The following is an 18,685-nucleotide window of genomic DNA, read 5'->3' as shown; positions in this document are numbered from 1 at the left end:
ACCTATTTGCTTGGTGAAAGCATGGCATCATAAACCAAAATCCCTTTTAAACCTGTTGAGGTAGCTTGGTAAGCTAAGCTTGCTCTAATGAAATCCGAATCTAATATATAAGCAACATGGTCAAATCCCGCCAAGGCTCACTCACATCTTCATCCATTCTAGGTTGATAAAATCACCGCCTCTGAATTCGGTCATTTTTAAGAGATGTTATTAGTAGACTAAGAAAATTTCAAACAGTCGTAACAAATAATGTATCTAAGACGAGTTTTTTTACAGTATACAGAACGTTCAGCATAACAGCACGGAACTGATCTGAATGGAGAGCTAATTGGCCACAAGTTTTCAAATAGTTCCTCTTGAACTATTTTAAAATCAATACTGTGTCTCAATGCTCTCAAATATAACTATTCGTCCCCCAGTTTACAGCGCACTGAAACAAGGTATCTCATTCACTACAATCTTACATTGATGGGACGCCTTGCCTCCTTTGAATGCCACTAAGAAAAGTACTGAGCTGCATGGTGAGTCCGAGCACAAAGCATTGCCTGCCGAGCACAGTGGTTTCACAGAAGGAACAATGGTCAGCACCCTAATATAAGTGGATCCAAAAAAGACATATGTATTTTATTTTTCTATTAATGATGGCACAGTTATAATGTATCTTCTGTGTTAACAATTACTGTTTAGGTCAAGTGAAAGGCATTTCCTAGGAAGATTCAGGATGAAAGGTCATATGACCTTTCAAAAGGTGTGTGATGTCACTTCCGCCACACCTAGCATTTTGGTGAAACGATGTCCATGCAGGCAGGTTGATATAAACAGTAATATTGTTGTCGCCCACCAACAAAATGTGATAGCGCCCTCTAAGGTTTCATTTGGGCAGTCCTCCTGCAGACAAACACAGAAACACAGACATTGGCAAAGCCGAGAAGCCTGTGCTTCAAGCCCCTGAGAGGTTTGAGTTTCTGCGGGCATTTAGTTAAAAAAAATAGAGCTGCTATAAACATATATGTTATGTTGTATAATACTTGTTATATCACTTTAACTGTGTTAATTCCACATTCCACCTTATAGTTTTCTTACCCAATGTTCTTTCCAATGTGTTCCAATGTTATTCAGTTGATACTGACTGCTAAGCTGGCTGTGTACCTGCTCTACTCTATAATAAACTAAATTCAACCTACTTAGAGTCATCTCTTCAATACAACACTGGCGATGAGGATGGGATATGGATATTTTTTTTTCTTCATTATACCTTGGAACCGCTGTATTATTACTTTAATTATTCTGACTGATATTGGAGCAGAGATTTGGAGCATTTTGGCATTGTCCGTTCTAAACGCACCGTTAAAACTTCATTTTGGTGGCCTGGCATGGATGTTGATATTGATAAATTTGTGAAGCTACAAGTTTTCCCCCTTTTGTACTTATGCGTGGTAGAAATCCACGAACGAAGTTTACACCTGGATGGTTGTTCAAGTCCAATGTGGTTAATTGGTCTGAAAATTTTGTGAAGGAAAAAAGTCAAGCTTCACATCTCAAGAGCAAGATTTGGTACGATTCAAAGCATCATGTGAAGGATGTTGATTTAGTTGTTGGTCAGTGGGTGAGAGTTAAGAAACCTGGTAAATCTCCTAAGGAGCTAAGTCGTTTTTATGAACCTATGCAGGTTGTGGAAATTTTAAATAATTCTGTTCGCCTTTCAGATGGTCGTATATGGAATCTCAAGAGGGTTGCTAAGTGTTCTCCTCCTCAAGTTTGTCCTTCTCCTCTAGTTTCTTCAGAGAAATCCTCTGATTTGTTGTGTGCTAGCTCTTCTTTGCCACCTGATACCATGAGTCAGGATGTAGTTTCTGATACTTCTAGTTTTCCTGTACCGGATGTTTCAAGTTTGCATAGGTGTGGTGAGCTTTCTGATTTTGTTGCCTCTAGTTCTTCTAGTCTGGTCAGTCAAGATGTGGCAAATGTTTTTAGGAACCCTAGACGTGAGAAAAGACCTCCTGTTTGGTTGGCTGATTATATTTCTGAAAGTTTTCCTCTCTGATTTCTCCTTCTCATTTTTTTTTTTTTTTTTTTTTGGTGTATGGTGGGGGGTGGTGTTGGTTACAAGTTATTTTTTTTTTCAATTATGTTCCAAGGGGGATGTGTTATGTTGTGTAATACTTGTTATATCACTTTAACTGCCCCAGTTTAGGAAGGACATCAAGACCTGGCTTTTTGGATGATCCAAGCACTCAAGAGAGGCGCCCCTCCGCCCAGCGCCTTGAGACCCTTCTGGGGGAGTACTTGCACTTTACCAGCCCCTTATTGATTGATTGATTGAATGTGCCATGGTGGATGTGCCCGCCTCAGTCCCATATAAAATGAGTGCACCAGTGTGCTACAGGGAATGGTGCCTGAGAAGCAGGAAATTGTGAATTAACTACCTTATATCAGTGGCATAGGAAAGTAAAGGGCATCGTTCTACTTTCACTTCTCTGTTACACGCACACAAAATACCCATGCAGCATATTACCTTGGCAGAAGCAGCAAGAGCAACAAACATAGATGGCTAGAGGAATCCCAATTGGAAAGATCACCATTGCTGCAATGTTGAAGTATACTACCCCGATTCCTAAAACTGAAAAAAGAAATAAGCATTTCATGTTTCAACCAGTCTGCTCTGTTATTGTACGGGATTCAAATAATTATGAATATACTAGTATGAAAGATTAATTTGAACATTTACTTTAAACAAATTATGCGAATGCATCCACATAATGTTTGAATATATTTTAGCAATGATTTGTGACAAAAAGTATTTTTAATCAATCATATTAAAAGTTTATTTTGTCCATACAAATCAAATAATTTTCTTAAATTATTTTTAGCAATTATGCTACAACAATTACTAAAATACTAGCTATAAAATCACAAGTCCAAGACATTTATCAAAATACATTGTGTTTACCTAAAAGTATTCAATAAGGTGAGGCTAATTCCGATTTGTTCCCAAACTACAGATCTTACAGATAATGTAGCTATATATCAGTTACGGCTCTCTTGTATAAAATAAATTACTACGTGCTTGTGCTATTATAAAGCTACAAACATCTTACATATACAAATAGTTGAAGCAATGATATGTACATATTTGTCCCTAAGAGGATTTTAAAACAAAGTTTTTAGACAAAATCCAAAAACGCATCAAGATGATATATGTACTGTCTCACTGCATAAGTTAGCAAGAGAAGTAATCTACTCTTATAGCAAACTAATCATGTCCCCACATTCTAGCCATTTTACTTCTGGATCAGTCAATATTGTGTCATTTCTTCTCTCTGAGGGCCATATGTAGAAAGCATTTTTGCACTGAAAACAGGACCACAAAAACGGTTTTGCATCAGTTCAAAGCACAGGTTGTGATTTGGTCACACATCACCTCATCACAATTTGTGTTTGTGATTGAATTTTCTAGAAAGAGTCTGTTCAGGGCACCCCTTCAAAATACATCATCTGAATGGGATGGATTCATAATGTTTTGCAACCGAATTCCGGTTGCAGAAAATTAATACTTTGCTGATTCCTTGAAGGAGGTGTTAACCCATTCGCAAACGGTAAGGGGTCGCAATGGGGTCCTTTCTCCTTTGGGAATGAATTATTTTTTTTAAAAGCAGGCAGTAGTCTCACCGCCTACTCCTAAAAAAATATCCTGCAAAGTTTCATTTTTTTACTTTTTGAATATATCCAGTTTTCCTTTAAGACAAATGAGCTGTATTTAAAATATTCATGAGGTAGGTCGATTTACGTTCCACTAGGAGTTGGTATTTACGACTTGCACATTTTTGTACATTTGGTAAGAATTGCAATTAGGAAATTGAAATTCCTATTATTTGTATATGTGGCCCTAAGTGCTGAGGGTGTGCAGATTGGTTGTGGCAAGGACCCACTGGAGCACAGAGCAAAGCGTCTAAATCAGATCAGCTCCAACCGCTTCTCTGATTTAGCAACAGCTTCAACAAAAAAATTCCATCCATCACCTCCATCAGTTGGTGGTGCAATGGGTATAAGGTTCTTGAAAATCTCAATAGCAGCTGTGCCCAAATAACTGAAAAGAATGGCTTTCTTCCTCTCAGCAGAAAACTTAGTACCATCAATAGCAACGATGTAATTTTCAAATGTGTCAAACCATTTTTTCCACCTTAGATTCGGTTTCCCTGATCTTTGTAGAAATATAGAAGGTTGATTGCAGATTTGAGAAGAGGCCATTTCAACCAGTTATATAAACAAACCATAATGTATATAAGGGTGAGCAACCCAATATACCCTTGCGGGCTTGGGCAAGGTTTGTGAAGGAAATGGCCAGCAAGGGATTTCAATTGAGGAGTTTGTACAGCACTATTAGGACTTGTTGTTTAATCCCAGTACCTAAGTATGAGTTAAATCAATGGCTGTTCAAATCAATTCAAGATAGACATAAGATGTTACCACACTAACATCATGATAGAGCAATGTTGCTCAATAAAACAAAACCAGAAACCAGGATATATTGTCTGAAAATTATTATTAAATTTCAAGGCAAAATATATGTACAAAAACAGTGAATGAACATAAAGTGCAGGGTGCATACATAGATATACAATAAGGATAATCAAGGTCTTGTTTCCTTTTCCTTGGAAATATCCAAATTTAAAGTCCAGACTGCTGTATTTCAATGATTGATTGGTTTTAGCCCAGAGGATATGTTTTTGTACATATATTTTGCCTTGAAATTTAATAATAATTTTCAGACAATATATCCTGGTTTCTGGTTTTGTTTTATTGAGCAACATTGCTCTATCATGATGTTAGTGTGGTAACATCTTATGTCTATCTTGAATTGATTTGAACAGCCATTGATTTAACTCATACTTAGGTACTGGGATTAAACAACAAGTCCTAATAGTGCTGTACAAACTCCTCAATTGAAATCCCTTGCTGGCCATTTCCTTCACAAATATAAACAAACCAGCAAAACTGAAAATTTAAATTTAAAGTGTGCACATCTCTGAAGTAAATAGCAATATACACTTCTCAAAACAAATAAAGTGTGCACATCACTGAGAATTAAGGAATAAAGTGTGCACATCACTGAAGTAAATAGAGTGTGCACATCACTGAAGTAAATAGAATATTGAAGAAGGAACCAGCTTACCACACCTTCACTTTTGGATTTTCAAAATTATTATTTTTAAGTAAAAGTGAGCGAATCACTGAATTCGCAATAAATACTCCTTGAAAATGACTCTAAACCGCCAGTTGTTGCTTGACAGGTGTCAGAAGTAATTTGCTGTTAAAACTGCTCGATGAGCGCTGACGCTGCTAACGCAGAACAGCTGATCATCCGAAAATCAATTTCAAAATGGCCGTGAATTTGCGTGCTGCGTTGCGTTCCATATGCGTTTCAGTAATTAGAAAAGTATTCTTGAAATGGCCGTGACGTTGCGTGCTTCAAGCGCTGCGTTTCAACAAAGCAATGCGTTCCAGTAGTCCGTTGTGAATCACGGACGTCATCAGTCTGGAAACGTTCAGGAGCGCGAGCAGACCAACTGACCCAGAGGCGCTTCGGGAAAAGCGACTCGAAGTCCTTAAATTACTTTAAAACGACAGTACCTTGGAAGTCTCAAGAAAGCACTACCGTCGACAGCTTCACGAACTGCTCCAGATAAGGATCAGACCGTAGGTCCGTTTCCTTTAAATGATTTCAATGAAAATTTAAAAGACGCTTAGCATCACAGTGGGTCCAATTATTTTTTAAAATGTCCTTGTCGCAATTGTAAAGAGCGGAGGAGGCAATAGAAGTTAAAAGTAGGATTTATTTTAAGTAAAATCCAAGGACCCACTGGAGCACAGAGCAAAGTGTCTAAATCAGATCAGCTCCAACATCTTATCTGATTTAGAACACAGATCACAACACATTCTCCATTACATAGGTAACACTCTAAACATAAGACAATTCCAGAAGTGACATATTAAAATTCCAACAAAGGAAGAAAAGAAGGATATTACCACAAGTTGACCGTGTATTGCCCACTCTGGATGTTGTCAGTCACTCATGTTTTGTTGGGGGGATAATTTGATGCCAGCTTTTCCTATGACTCAGCTTTGCATCACGCAGCCAGCAGGGACAACTTTACTCCTAAACAAAGGAGCTACCAGGCACCAGCAAGCATGGGCTTCAAGAGGATGCTGCAAAACTGCAGACAAAATGCAAAGATGATCATCAAGGCGGTCCATGGAGGTAGCATGGACTCCCCTGCCTCGCTAAGAGGAAACCTTTGAACTTCCATGAAATGGGCACCCTCTGGTGCTAGCTGTACCGTGGTGATGAGGGTTGTCCTGGTGAGAAGCTGTAATGACCGGATTTTCTGATCAAGTTATCAGCTCACCAAAACACCACAAACCCAGTCATCACGTAACTTCATCCCTTCCCAGACCCTATTTACAAGTGTACCTGGGGTACTTACCTGGGAATGGGGAACCCACACTATATACAAGCTTGCACAGCTAACATACTACTAAATCCTAGAGAAGTTACGGAATTCCATCTTATATCCTATGATCTCCCCTTATAGCCCCACAACCATCTGGCTTGGGCTAATCTACTCTCACTCGTGTCGGAGAGCAGCTCCAGTGTATAACGCCCTATCCTGAGCAACCTCTCTTTTAAGTGTTCCCACTTGTAGTTCCACGACTATCTGGCCCGGACTACTCTACCCCCTAGCTCCTCGGGGAGCAGCTCCAGTACCTAATATCTACTGGAAGTATCTTCTATTATATATGAATTATTATTAAGAACTGCCAAATTATTACATTCAAGAATTATTCCATGATATGACTTACACTCTCCCCTGTCATCAGTTACCTTCTCAGAAGGGAATGTCCCATCCTTCTGTTCGTCAGCACCTGGCTATAAAGAAAGGTTAACTCTATCATGGAAACAATACTCAGATGCATTTATTAAGAACTGGGGTCCCTTTATTACACAATGATAGAATGACAAGACAAAGAAAACATTGCATTATGAAATCATATGAACACCTAGCAACCTAAACATAGCTTGGAAAGTAAAGAAAAGAGTTAGTGTAGTGTATGTGTATGAGTTATGTGTATGGCGGTGGACAACAGTCACCATCAGTCCAAATAGGACAAATTATCCGGGCATCACAGAAGCGTGCTGGTCCACTGGAAGAGCTCGTTTATGAACAAGGGGGCAAAACTTCTGTTTTTGGTTAAGTGATTTATGATTGATGGAGTTAATTTAAATTGGGCAAAGTTTTGGTTGTCATACCAGTTGTAATAACTTGTTGGATGACTCTACTGGGGCACGCTCACTTTTACACAAGCTGAACATCTGAAAGCGGCAGCTTTGCATCTGAGCCCCCTTTTATGCCCCACGCATCTAACATGGACGTAGTCTCTCCTCTGCCATGTATGTCGGCATGGTTTTGTTAGGTAGTGGCCACCTCATAAAACGTTGTACTTTGGTACTGAGCCTCTGGTGATCTCTGCAGTTTCTGGTTTGATTGTCCAAACTGGGGACGCGTATACAAACAAACTAAGTGCCCCTATCCTTTCTCACGGTTGCCAAGTGCTCCTGCATCAGGTCATGAGCATGCTCGGACATTGTAATCCATCACCCATTTGATGTTTTTTGTTGCCAAAACGTATAGTTAAAAGCGAAACTAAAGGCCCCAGAATGTAACATTTTCAGGCATATTGTTTCACTTTTAACACGTTTACTGCAGCAGCAATTCCGCCGCAGTGCGGGCGGGGCCGCGTTGACCAATGGACATGTGCAGTACTACCAAGGTAGTGCTCGTAAAGGCTGTTGTCCGACGAACGCATGCAAGGGGTTGCCCAATGAATATATCCTGGAGGTCAAAGTTGGTAGCCCATTATATACCACAGCTAAAGTTTATAAGTATTCACTCTATACTTTAAGATGCCATCTAAAGTGCCCCTTCTTGTGCAGTTCTGCCACCCCCCATATGTTGGTTTTAGAAACCTAGGGCTGTTCAGGTCCTTGCTCATGGCTAGTACAAGACGGGATGTCTGTTGCACAGTATCATTTAAAAAGATCATCTGCAGTGAAATGAGGCATGCTCTAAATAGTGCCTCTGTACCCTGGATTTGCCAGTCCCTCGAACTCCAAACTGATTTTAAGTCAATTTCTTCTTTCCATGAGTCAAAACCCTGTTCAGACAATTGGGCCAAAAAGGAAGCAGAGTAAATCTGTTTAGTCTTTGTCAACATGATTGTCAGTGCTGATGTTGGTGCAACCTTATAGTAACAGGAGGCTGGATCTGTGGTGTTAAAACCTGAAAAGTATGACAATTTGTGTACAAACGTTTGTGAACTTTTTGATGGTGTTGGGTATTGTTCCCAATGATGGTACACAAAATCAGTCCTAGGTGAAATGGATTTGTGCAGGAAATGGTGACCATAATGTTGGTAACAGTACAATGTGTCGTTATCTGAAGATCCCTCCAACATTTCATTATTAGAAAATGCAGCAGTTTTCTCTAAATCAGACAACATGTTATTAACTGTTTCAGATTCTCAATCATCAGAAAATGTACTTATGAGGTAATGATATCACTTAATGAAATTTTAAATACATGATACATTTTTGAAAGCTTGGTCAAACCAAATCTGTTAAAATCTTCCTTGTCCAATAGTATACCATCCGGTATAGGAACTGCTGTAATGTTCACTGATGACAAGTCTCTTTGCTCACGATGTGATGATGGATGTGGCTTCAGTAGAATGTTGACCTATTGGGCTGTGGTACAAAAGGGGGTGGTGATGGACGAAGCATCTGAATCAATCAAACACTCACACCCAGTCAAAAGATCTGGGTTTAATCCATCACCGTTCTTTAGCTCACTCTGCCACCCCAGTTCAGACATGGCTATATGAAAATCAGTCTGACCCTGTGCCTTATGGGAACAGTCCAGCCCAAACTGCCAAGCCATGTCTTCCCTGGACCGGAAACAAGCTTCCGAGGACCGGTTTCTGGCATTCCAGCCGTCTTCAGCCCGGCTTGCTTGACTCCAGTGGCAAAGTGAGCAAGGGACTCATGTCTGAGCATACCCTGCCACACTTATGGTGGCCAAAAGCGGTACAAAAGGGGATGGTGATGGACAGAGCATCTGAATCAATCAAACACTCACACCATGTCAAAAGATCTGGGTTTAATCCATCACCGTTCTTTAGCTCACTCTGCCACCCCAGTTCAGATATGGCAATATGCAAATCAGTCTGACCCTGTGCCTCATGGGAACAGTCCAGCCCGAACTGCCAAGCCATGTCTTCCCTGGACCGGAAACAAGCTACCGAGGACCGGTTTCTGTTATTCCAGCCATCTTCAGCACGGCTTGCTTGAATCCAGTGGCAAAGTGAGCAAGGGACTCACGTCTGAGCATACCCTGCCACATTTATGGCGGCCAAAAGCGGTACAAAAGGGGGTGGTGATGGACAGAGCATCTGAATCAATCAAACACTCACACCCAGTCAAAAGATCTGGGTTTAATCCATCACCGTTCTTTATCTCACTCTGCCACCCCAGTTCAGACATGGCTATATGCAAATCAGTCTGACCCTGTGCCTTATGGGAACAGTCCAGCCCGAACTGCCAAGCCATGTCTTCCCTGGACCGGAAACAAGCTTCAGAGGACCGGTTTCTGGCATTCCAGCCGTCTTCAGCCCGGTTTGCTTGAATCCAGTGGCAAAGTGAGCAAGGGACTCACGTCTGAGCATACCCTGCCACACTTATGGCGGCCAAAAGCGGTACAAAAGGGGGTGGTGATGGACGGAGCATCTGAATCAATCAAACACTCACACCCAGTCAAAAGATCTTGGTTTAATCCATCACCGTTCTTTAGCTCACTCTGCCACCCCAGTTCAGACATGGCTATATGCAAATCAGTCTGACCCTGTGCCTTTTGGGAACAGTCCAGCCCGAACTGCCAAGCCATGTCTTCCCTGGACCGGAAACAAGCTTCCGAGGACCGGTTTCTGGCATTCCAGCCGTCTTCAGCCCGGCTAGCTTGAATCCAGTGACAAAGGGAGCAAGGGACTCACGTCTGAGCATACCCTGCCACACTTATGGCGGTCAAAAGCGGTACAAAAGGGGGTGGTGATGGACAGAGCATCTGAATCAATCAAACATTCACACCCAGCCAAAAGATCTGGGTTTATTTCATCACCGTTCTTTAGCTCACTCTGCCACCCCAGTTCAGATATGGCTATATGGAAATCAGTCTGACCCTGTGCCTTATGGGAACAGTCCAGCCCGAACTGCCAAGCCATGTCTTGCCTGGACTGGAAACAAGCTTCCGAGGACCGGTTTCTGGCATTCCAGCCGTCTTCAGCCTGGCTTGCTTGAATCCAGTGGCAAAGTGAGCAAGGGACTCACGTCTGAGCATACCCTGCCACACTTATGGCGGCCAAAAGCGGTACAAATGGGGCTGGTGATGGACGGTGCATCTGAATCAATCAAACACTCACACCCAGTCAAAAGATCTGAGTTTAATCCATCACCGTTCTACACATCTACAAATCTTTTCTCCTTTTTCTCTGCAAGAGGTGGCAAAAGTACAGTTCCTGTTACTTGTACTGCAAGGTCTGGTACAGGTGCTCTGTATGAAGGAAAAAATCCTTTTTGTCGGCAATTTTCTCTTTGACCAGATCCCAAACTTTTGGGATCCAGACAGGTCTTGCCGTGTATGCCTTGGCTTCCTCAGTGGCTGTCTGCTTTAGTCTGACATTGCTTTGTTTTGTCCTGGATTCATGTAGATCCTGTAAAACAGCCAAACAATCATGGATATCAAATGGTTTTTCATCCACCACTGTGCCATCACAATCAAGATCAGGTACCCATATTCGTGTCCCAAAGAGGACTCCATATGGAGGGATTCTCCCCAGAGACTTTCTTGGCTGGTTGTTTAACACCCTTTGTACCCCGTAAAGGTGTTTGACCCAACTAGTGCCCTTGCCTAATACCTACAGTTGTTAGAAATTGCTTTAAATCCCAGTGTGTTCCCTCCACAACCGAATTACCATTCCTTTCACATTTCTGTGTTTGTGTACAGGTGTGATTTGTATGCTATTGGTACTGTTACTCCTTCATTGAAGGTTAAGTAAGTGTACCCGCAGTGAGCCGTAATTATACAGATCACCAAGTGGCGTAGATTTACGTGTGTTTGCAAGTGTTTGGAAGCTATCATGTCTTCCTGGAGTGAACAAAGTATACTAGTATGTTCGTGTGTCCAATTTCTGGCTGAAAAGTCAGGTTTTATTAAGTCGTAGAAAGGTTTTATCCTTTGTACGTAATTTAAATTGTATGTTCTGCCAAAATATAAGAATCCCAGTGTTGATTGTCAATTTTTTAATGATTTTGGAGGCTGGAGCAGCGCACACTTTTCTAAAAAATTAGCTGCCAGGCTTTTCCCTTCACTTGACAGCTCATATCCCAAAAATAGGACATTGAGGTGGGCTATTTTTGATTTTTTAAAGTTACATTTGTAGCCCTCAGTAGCAAAATCCATGATAATGGTGCTTACTCTGGTCAAGTGTGTCTCCAAGTAGTCGTCCATTAGATAAATATCATCCACATAGGACAACGCTTCTTCATCAAATATTTGAAGTAACTCTGTTACCCTTGCTGAAAGTACCCCGGGGCTATTCTAATACCCTTGGGGGAGTCAACAAAATAGTCTCTGAGACCCTATCACTGAGAATCCAGATACCTGCTTTCAGGTGCTATAGTTTGGCAGAAAAATCCATTTGAGATATCAAGGAAGCCATTAGGATGGCAGGCGGATTGCGCCGGCAGCCTGGCGGGGGCAATCCGCCCAGCATCTGCTCCGTAATGACCCCCCACCATATTAGTATGGCTGGGAGGTCCGCGGCGGACGGAAATACCGTCCGCCGCTTGTCTGCCCCGGTCGCAAGGTGCCACAGAAAGGAATGCAAAGACTCTCTGCAGGGGCCCGTTGTGGGCCCCCAGGGGCTCTGGGGGGGTCGGAGGTGCACATAGGGGGTACCTATGGCACCCCCCAGCAGGTCCATGCACAGCATGGCAGGCACCATGCTGTGCATGGAAGTGCAGGATGCGCCCGCCACTGTGGTGGGCGAATCCTAATGCTGCCCACGGGACCCCCACCCTTATGGCGGGCGGTCTCTTTCACCGACAGGATGGAACCCCAAGTGTTGTTTTGACATTTTTCCACACAATGTTGTTCATTAAATCGGCATTGTGCATGAGTTTAAATGTCTGTAATCTAAAACTAGACAATATATATTGTCAGGTTTAGAGACGGGAAACAAACGATTGTTTATTGGAGCTTGGCCTACTGTCCACTCTTGTGTATATGTATGTTTAAATTGAACGGGAATATCATTGAAAAATGCAGAAAAAATGATGCTTTCTCCCCTGGGGCACACTCCATTACAAATGCTGGCGGCCAATCTTGTTTGTCTAAAAGGATGTCACAACCAGATGATAAGTTCTTCCAAAAGAGACCTTTTACTTTCCTGTGCTTGTCTCTCTCCATCCGGAGTATTATTTCATGTAACTTATATGGGATCCTCACCTTTTTATCTGGTGTTTCCACCGTGATGTAATCATTCAAGTCTGCTGTCATCAGAAATTCCTTCAGGTTCTGGCGAGCTATTGTTACTTCTGCCACACTGTCTAGCATTGTCAGAGCCCATTCGCCATTCAGAAGTTGTGTCCTCAGAATCTGGGCATGTTTGATTTTCAGACCAGCAACTTTATTTTTCTTAAATTGAGGTTTTTATTTTGGCTTATCTTCTATTTTGGAAGTAAAGACTTGAGGTTGGTGCTTGTCTCTGGACTGTGTGCTCTCCTCTCTGTGTTCTAACCGTCCTTCTCTCTCAGAGTTTTTCTTCAAGCCCTGACAGGAACAAGAAGGAATGTGTATCAGTATCCTGATACCTGTCAGGTATCCTAATATCATCCCTATTCCCAAGGTTCTGTTTCTTTTCAAAGGGCTCCTGTGGAGGAGAACTGCCTCAAGACTGAGATCTGTTGTCTTTAAAAATGTGTTGTTTTTTATTTTCCCACTTCTTTTTAGAAGAATTCGGTCTCTGCTTAGAAGTGTTCTTTTTGATGCTGCCCATTCGTTGAGGTTTTAAAGCCTTTCCCCCCAAACTATCCCTTTGCATCTCTGCATATGCAGTGTCTAATATTTTGGGTAGTTCATTCTCCTGAATTAATGGAAAGAGCTCCTGTAGGCGTTGGAGAATTGCCACTGCTGCTGCTTCCCCTTTAATGTTAGCTAGTATTATGGTTGATACCTGGTCAAAGTAATTTAATAACTTCATCCCTAGTTTCAGAGCAGGCTCTTCTCCATACTCATTTTGTATTTGTCTTAATACATCTGGTATCACTGCTGATGAAGGAATACCATGAGTTCTGGTATATTTGGCAGTAAAAGACTGTACACTAAGGGTCCGATTCCAATGTCGGACGGACCTGAGTCTGTCCAACATCCATCCGGAGCAGTAACCCACCGGCATGCAGTCGTGGGTTACTGCCCTAGTAGTACGATGCAACCTAACAGGGTTCGGGCGCATTCGTATACCTGACAATGCTAGCATGCTTTCCAGTCAGAAAGCATGCTTGCATTGCTGAGAGCAGGGGTGCAGTTTATCCCTGCACCCTGTGGCCGGCACCCCAAGGTGCAGGGATCAATGGAGGGGCACCGTAGGTGCCCCCATGCCACCATCTGGGGGCCACACACCCAAGGGGACCGCCAGAGACAGTTTCCGACTGCCTTTTCATGCCGTACAGACTGACACGAAAAGGCAATGAAAAGCTGCCATCGTACTCCCTCGGTCGGAAAGAGGCGACCGGGGGAGTACTGGAAGATTTCCGGACTGCGGACGGGCTCTCCGAGCCTGTCGCCCGCAATCTGGAAATCCCAGTCGGATTCCTTCCCGACCGAGCCCATCGGAATGGCTTGGTCAGGAACGATTCCGGCAGGCAATGACCGATTCGGTCGGAAGGGCTCCAAACATGGTTTGGAGCCCTTCCGGCCAAAATCAGAATCGGCCCCCTAGTGGTACAATTCTCTAACTGTGGTGTAATCTCCATGGGCAGGCAGATTGTTTACATTCAGTGTTTTTCAAATGGTGTGGTATTTGAGAATACTGCTTTTAACTGGGATATTTTCTGAGCTACCAAGGAAGGAATTTCTTCACGTTTTGTGGGCAATTTACCCAATATCGCGTGCAATGTTTTTGGAGTAAGTTTAGTAGCTCGGCTCTGTGAAGGAGCTGCATTTGGTGTAATTCCTGTTGACTGGACCGCTAGTGTCCTCATGACGAATTGTGTCATGTTTCTGTAAAGTTTTATCAACTCTTTGTGTTAAACGAGCAATATCTGGCTTTGTGTTACTGTCAGGATGTGGTACATAGGTCGCTAATATCCACCACACTGCTCCTGGTCTTCCTAATGGACTGAGTCTTGCTCTTCTTCTTGAGTGGGGTAGGGTGTCATTAAACCAGAAAATATGTTCCTAGTAGGTAAGTGCAATTTTTGTCTTCTTAAACAGCCTGTAGACCGCTGGGACTTCTTCATGTGTATAATAATGACAAGTTTTTGGAAACCTCAGAACACAACAACCCTGATTCCTCAGACTCGTGGAAACAATGTACTACTTTTCGCTCAGTCACTCGTGCTTGCTCATTTGGTCACAGAGAGTTACATAAAAGAAACATTCAAGTGTGTTTACGATAAGAATTTCTTGCACAGTTTTTCTTCTAGTGCAACATATATGTGCTGCCACAATTTTTTAAACAGTAGAAGAGATATTTGATCAGCAGCACAGTGAATAAAAAGGAATAGTACAGTTCTACCATTTTGCAATAGTCATGAACACATACATGAATATAAAATGCATTTTTAAAATAAAGTGCATACTTCTATGATGCCTGTCTAGATGTACCTAGCATGTGAGTAGGTGCGAAAGAGCCAAGAAACCTGCTAGGATTTATCCAACCCCATTACCTGAATAATAAGAGTGTGGGACCTTGTCCTGGTCTCGAGTTGGACACTCCGCAAGGGATGATTAGACTACTGTCAGCTGGAGTGACTGCATGTAGGAGCCTCAGTGTCTCTGGTAAGGATGTCAGCCTGGAAGTCACGGTTCCCTCTAACTACTGATAGCAAGAGGTGCTGTATTTATACAGAAAAGTATAGAGTCCCTTTGTCCCTTGTGTCTTGTGTTAGCCATTGTTAGGTATGAAGATGACGTATGGGATGTACCATTTACTTCGATTTTTATGCAGGTGGATTCTAGCCCCTACCTCGTTTCCTAGAACTCTTATGAATATTTAATCAGACAGAGGTTGACAGGAACTACTGGCGGCGCCCGTTGAGCCGGACCGAACTAGCGAGCTAGCTGTGCTGTGAGCCGTGAAGCCAGGTGAAGCCAGGCGCTGCGAACCGGGCGCTTTGTGCCAAAATCAGCGGAGCCCGCCAAACCGCTCCTCCCGCGTTGGCAACGGGAGTTGCAGGGAGCAGGGAGCCGGGCGCAGACAGCCGGGCACAGACAGCCGGGAGAGCCGGGAAACGGCCGGGTGCCGAACTTCGGCTTCTCTACCCCTCATAACCACACAACCAGCACCGAAGCAGCGGAGGCGGAGGCAGCGGTGATAGAGAGAAAGCTTCACGGCGAAGGCTGTAGCGGCAGTGGTGGTGGTGCGAGCCGCTGCAGAGAGGAGCAGCATAACATCCGGAAGCTGGGTGAGTCCGAGCGGGAGGCAAAGCTATATCTCCACCGAGCCGCCTAAGATCTATCCTGGCAGAGGTTATAGCTCTGCTGACCCCCGGATCCGTGTGGCCCCGCGGGAGTAAGGCTCCTTTTCCCCCCAGTTTCTTGCCTGCACCCCGCGGAGACGGCTTTGCGGCCCCCTTAGAGGGGTCACTCCTTTTACTTCCAAGGGGCAGTTGGCACACCAGCAAGCGAAGCGCCGACAGCACCAAGAGGCAGCCCAAGTCAGAACAGCTAAGGCTAGGAGCCCACAGAGCCTTGCATTGCGAGCCCACAGTGCCTTGTATTGTGAGCCACGTTTGCCCTCACCACCCCCAGGCTGATTCGCCATCCCACTGACCCAGGTGGGGACGAGGGACAGGGAGCACCCGTCCATCTCCGCTATCCTCACCAAGTACCTCCCCAAAAGGAGAATTGATAGACCCCTCTTCCTCCACAAAGCAAGAGGGGAGAGAGCGGACAGGACAGAGCGGAGAGCCCGATAAGAAATTAACAGACTACGGAGGACATTAGAGGCCGGGTCCTTGACTTAGTGCAGCTGCCAGTCAGAGGGAAGCGAGACCCCAGAAGGACCTCTACCACATGGGCCTCAAAAAGAAGGGGCGATCACTTTTGACCCGAGAAAAAAGCCCCAAGATGCATCCGCCGACCAACCTGCCCTCAACCAGAGTCACGAGGAGCAAATCACTCACAGATAGCCTAAATGAAAAACGCAAGAGGTCGATCAGAGGGGTGCGATCAGAAAATTTCTCAAGAAAATAGACCCCCTAAGCACCAACCAAGATACTAACCAGGGTGCTTCCCCTGATGTTCTACGCCCAGCTCGAGAAAACGGTACTAACCACCACAGCAGACTTTCGTCTTACTCTACCAGTAAATCTAAGGATGAGACCATCACACGTGAAACACATAGGACCAACCAGGAAACGGTCAGTGAAGCCCAAGAGCAGCTCTACCCAATGCAATCTGCAGGCCAACCCATGGGCGGAACGCTATCTCCGCCCACAGACAACGGGCTGGACATTACAACCAGCAACACCTCCGAAACAGCAACACCCACAGGAGGCCTTCCAGTAAGGACAACAGCCCAAATCCATTAGACCAACGATTTCGGCCCACACCTTCAAACCATGGGGAAAAGCGACCCCCAAGATGAACCCAAGCATTCCAAATCAACGGCCCCCCCAGCCTGTCGGCCCGGCCCGAGCGGCAGGGGATTCTACAATTTCACTTCTCCATAGTTTAGAACAAAAGATCAAACAAACCCTCGACCTTACTCCAAACTTGTCATGGCCTTTGACGTCCCCATGGGCCCCCAACACAAAATCGGTCTATCTCACTTGTAATAGCAGCGCGGACATGACTCCAGAGAAATCATTCTTGACGGAGATCAATAGTGCCACCAACAAAGCCCTTCTATGGCAATCAACGAAGATGGAAGTGCAAATAGATCTCCTACAAGCAATTGCAGGCCGCCTGGCAGATATAAGCTCCAAGGTGGAGGCCCTTGATGATAGGATCTCCGAACTTGTGGCCTTTCAACGGGGCGATTGTTCCTGTCGCTGCTCTACTCTCATCGAGAAATGGGCCTGCCTTCCCGAGATCCTAGCAGACATAGTGGAACTAGCGAAAGGGAGCATGGCGGTTCCGACTCCAATCAACCAAGCAGAATGGGAGAAGCACAATAGTTCCATCTCCAGGGAGACACAGCACCCTGCGGTTCCACTTGGACAGCAGAACACAGCCGACAACGGCAAAAGCGAAGAGCTTACGAGCCACACACTAGATAGCAGCTCAAAAGCATCTAAAAACCTACAAAGCCCAAACCCCGTGGACGGTGATGTTCCTGGAACAACCCTGCAGGAGCATAGCTCACACGCAACACAAATGCAAGAACTGTCATTATCAAGGAGAGCAAAAAAGAAGTTAAAGAAACAACAGAAAAAAACAAAGCTAAAAGTGAGACAATTCCAGCTATTGAAAATCAACCAACCGCCCCTAAAATGGGGCACAAAAGCAACCCAGCTGTATCCAATATTTACAGACAAAAACTGGGGCAACAAGGCCTCCCAGGTCTCTTTGACAACGGAAACCCAACTCAAACAAATAACATCACCAAGGAGCTCCAAGGCGAAGGGCCAAAAGTCACCAGAGAGGCAAAATCACCTAACTGACATCCACCCAATGGTCGGAAATCACTTACTTTCTATAGTCAAGTCAAGTCAAGTCAGAAATTTATATAGCGCGCTACGTACCCAGAGGGTCTCAAGGCGCTTGAGGAAGGGATGGGAATTACTTGTCGAATATCCAGGTTTTAAGTTGTTTTCTGAATGTTAGGTGGTTCTGAGTGAGGCGTAGGTGAGTGGGGAGTGAGTTCTAGGTTTTGGCTGCGAGGTAGGAGAAGGATCTGCCGCCCATGGTGGTTTTATTGATACGAGGAATGGTAGCAAGGGCTTGGTTGGAAGATCGTAGCTGGCGAGGGGGGGTGTAGAAGGAAAGTCGTTTGTTGAGGCATTCGGGTCCAAGTTCGTAGAGTGCTTTGTGAGCGTGGGTTAGGAGGCGGAAAGTAATCCTCTTGTTGACGGGGAGCCAGTGGAGGTTTTTCAGGTGGTTGGAGATATGGTCTTTGCGCGGGATGTCTAGTATGAGTCTGGCTGATGCGTTCTGGATGCGTTGGAGTTTTTTCTGGAGTTTTGCGGTGATACCGGCATATAGGGTGTTTCCGTAGTCCAGGCGACTTGTGACCAGTGCATGGGTAACTGTTTTTCTGGTTTCGGTGGGGATCCAGCGAAATGTTTTTTTGAGCATGAGAAGAATGTTGAAGCAGGCTATAGAGCCGCCATCTCAGATAACTTCGGCAA

At 44.2% G+C, this 18,685-nt stretch overlaps 1 protein-coding gene across 5 annotated transcripts in view; it reads right to left on the bottom strand.

Moving 5' to 3' along the window:
- LOC147740927 (uncharacterized) overlaps window positions 1-18,685 on the bottom strand; it is a 364,072-nt gene that overhangs the window by 212,062 nt on the left and 133,325 nt on the right. For 3 of the 5 annotated variants that reach the window (XM_086936051.1, XM_086936065.1, XM_086936058.1), the window contains one exon: window positions 2,516-2,620. The exons of the other annotated variants lie outside the window; for them this stretch is intronic. In XM_086936051.1, the coding sequence (XP_086792177.1) occupies window positions 2,516-2,620 (105 nt within the window). The remainder of the gene's footprint in view (window positions 1-2,515; window positions 2,621-18,685) is intronic. 5 annotated transcript variants of the gene reach the window in all.

This window comes from Lissotriton vulgaris, chromosome 1_1 (assembly GCF_964263255.1).
Source record: "Lissotriton vulgaris chromosome 1_1, aLisVul1.2, whole genome shotgun sequence".
In the NCBI taxonomy this organism is placed as follows: domain Eukaryota; kingdom Metazoa; phylum Chordata; class Amphibia; order Caudata; family Salamandridae; genus Lissotriton; species Lissotriton vulgaris.
This window is presented reverse-complemented; position numbering and strand designations above follow the sequence as displayed.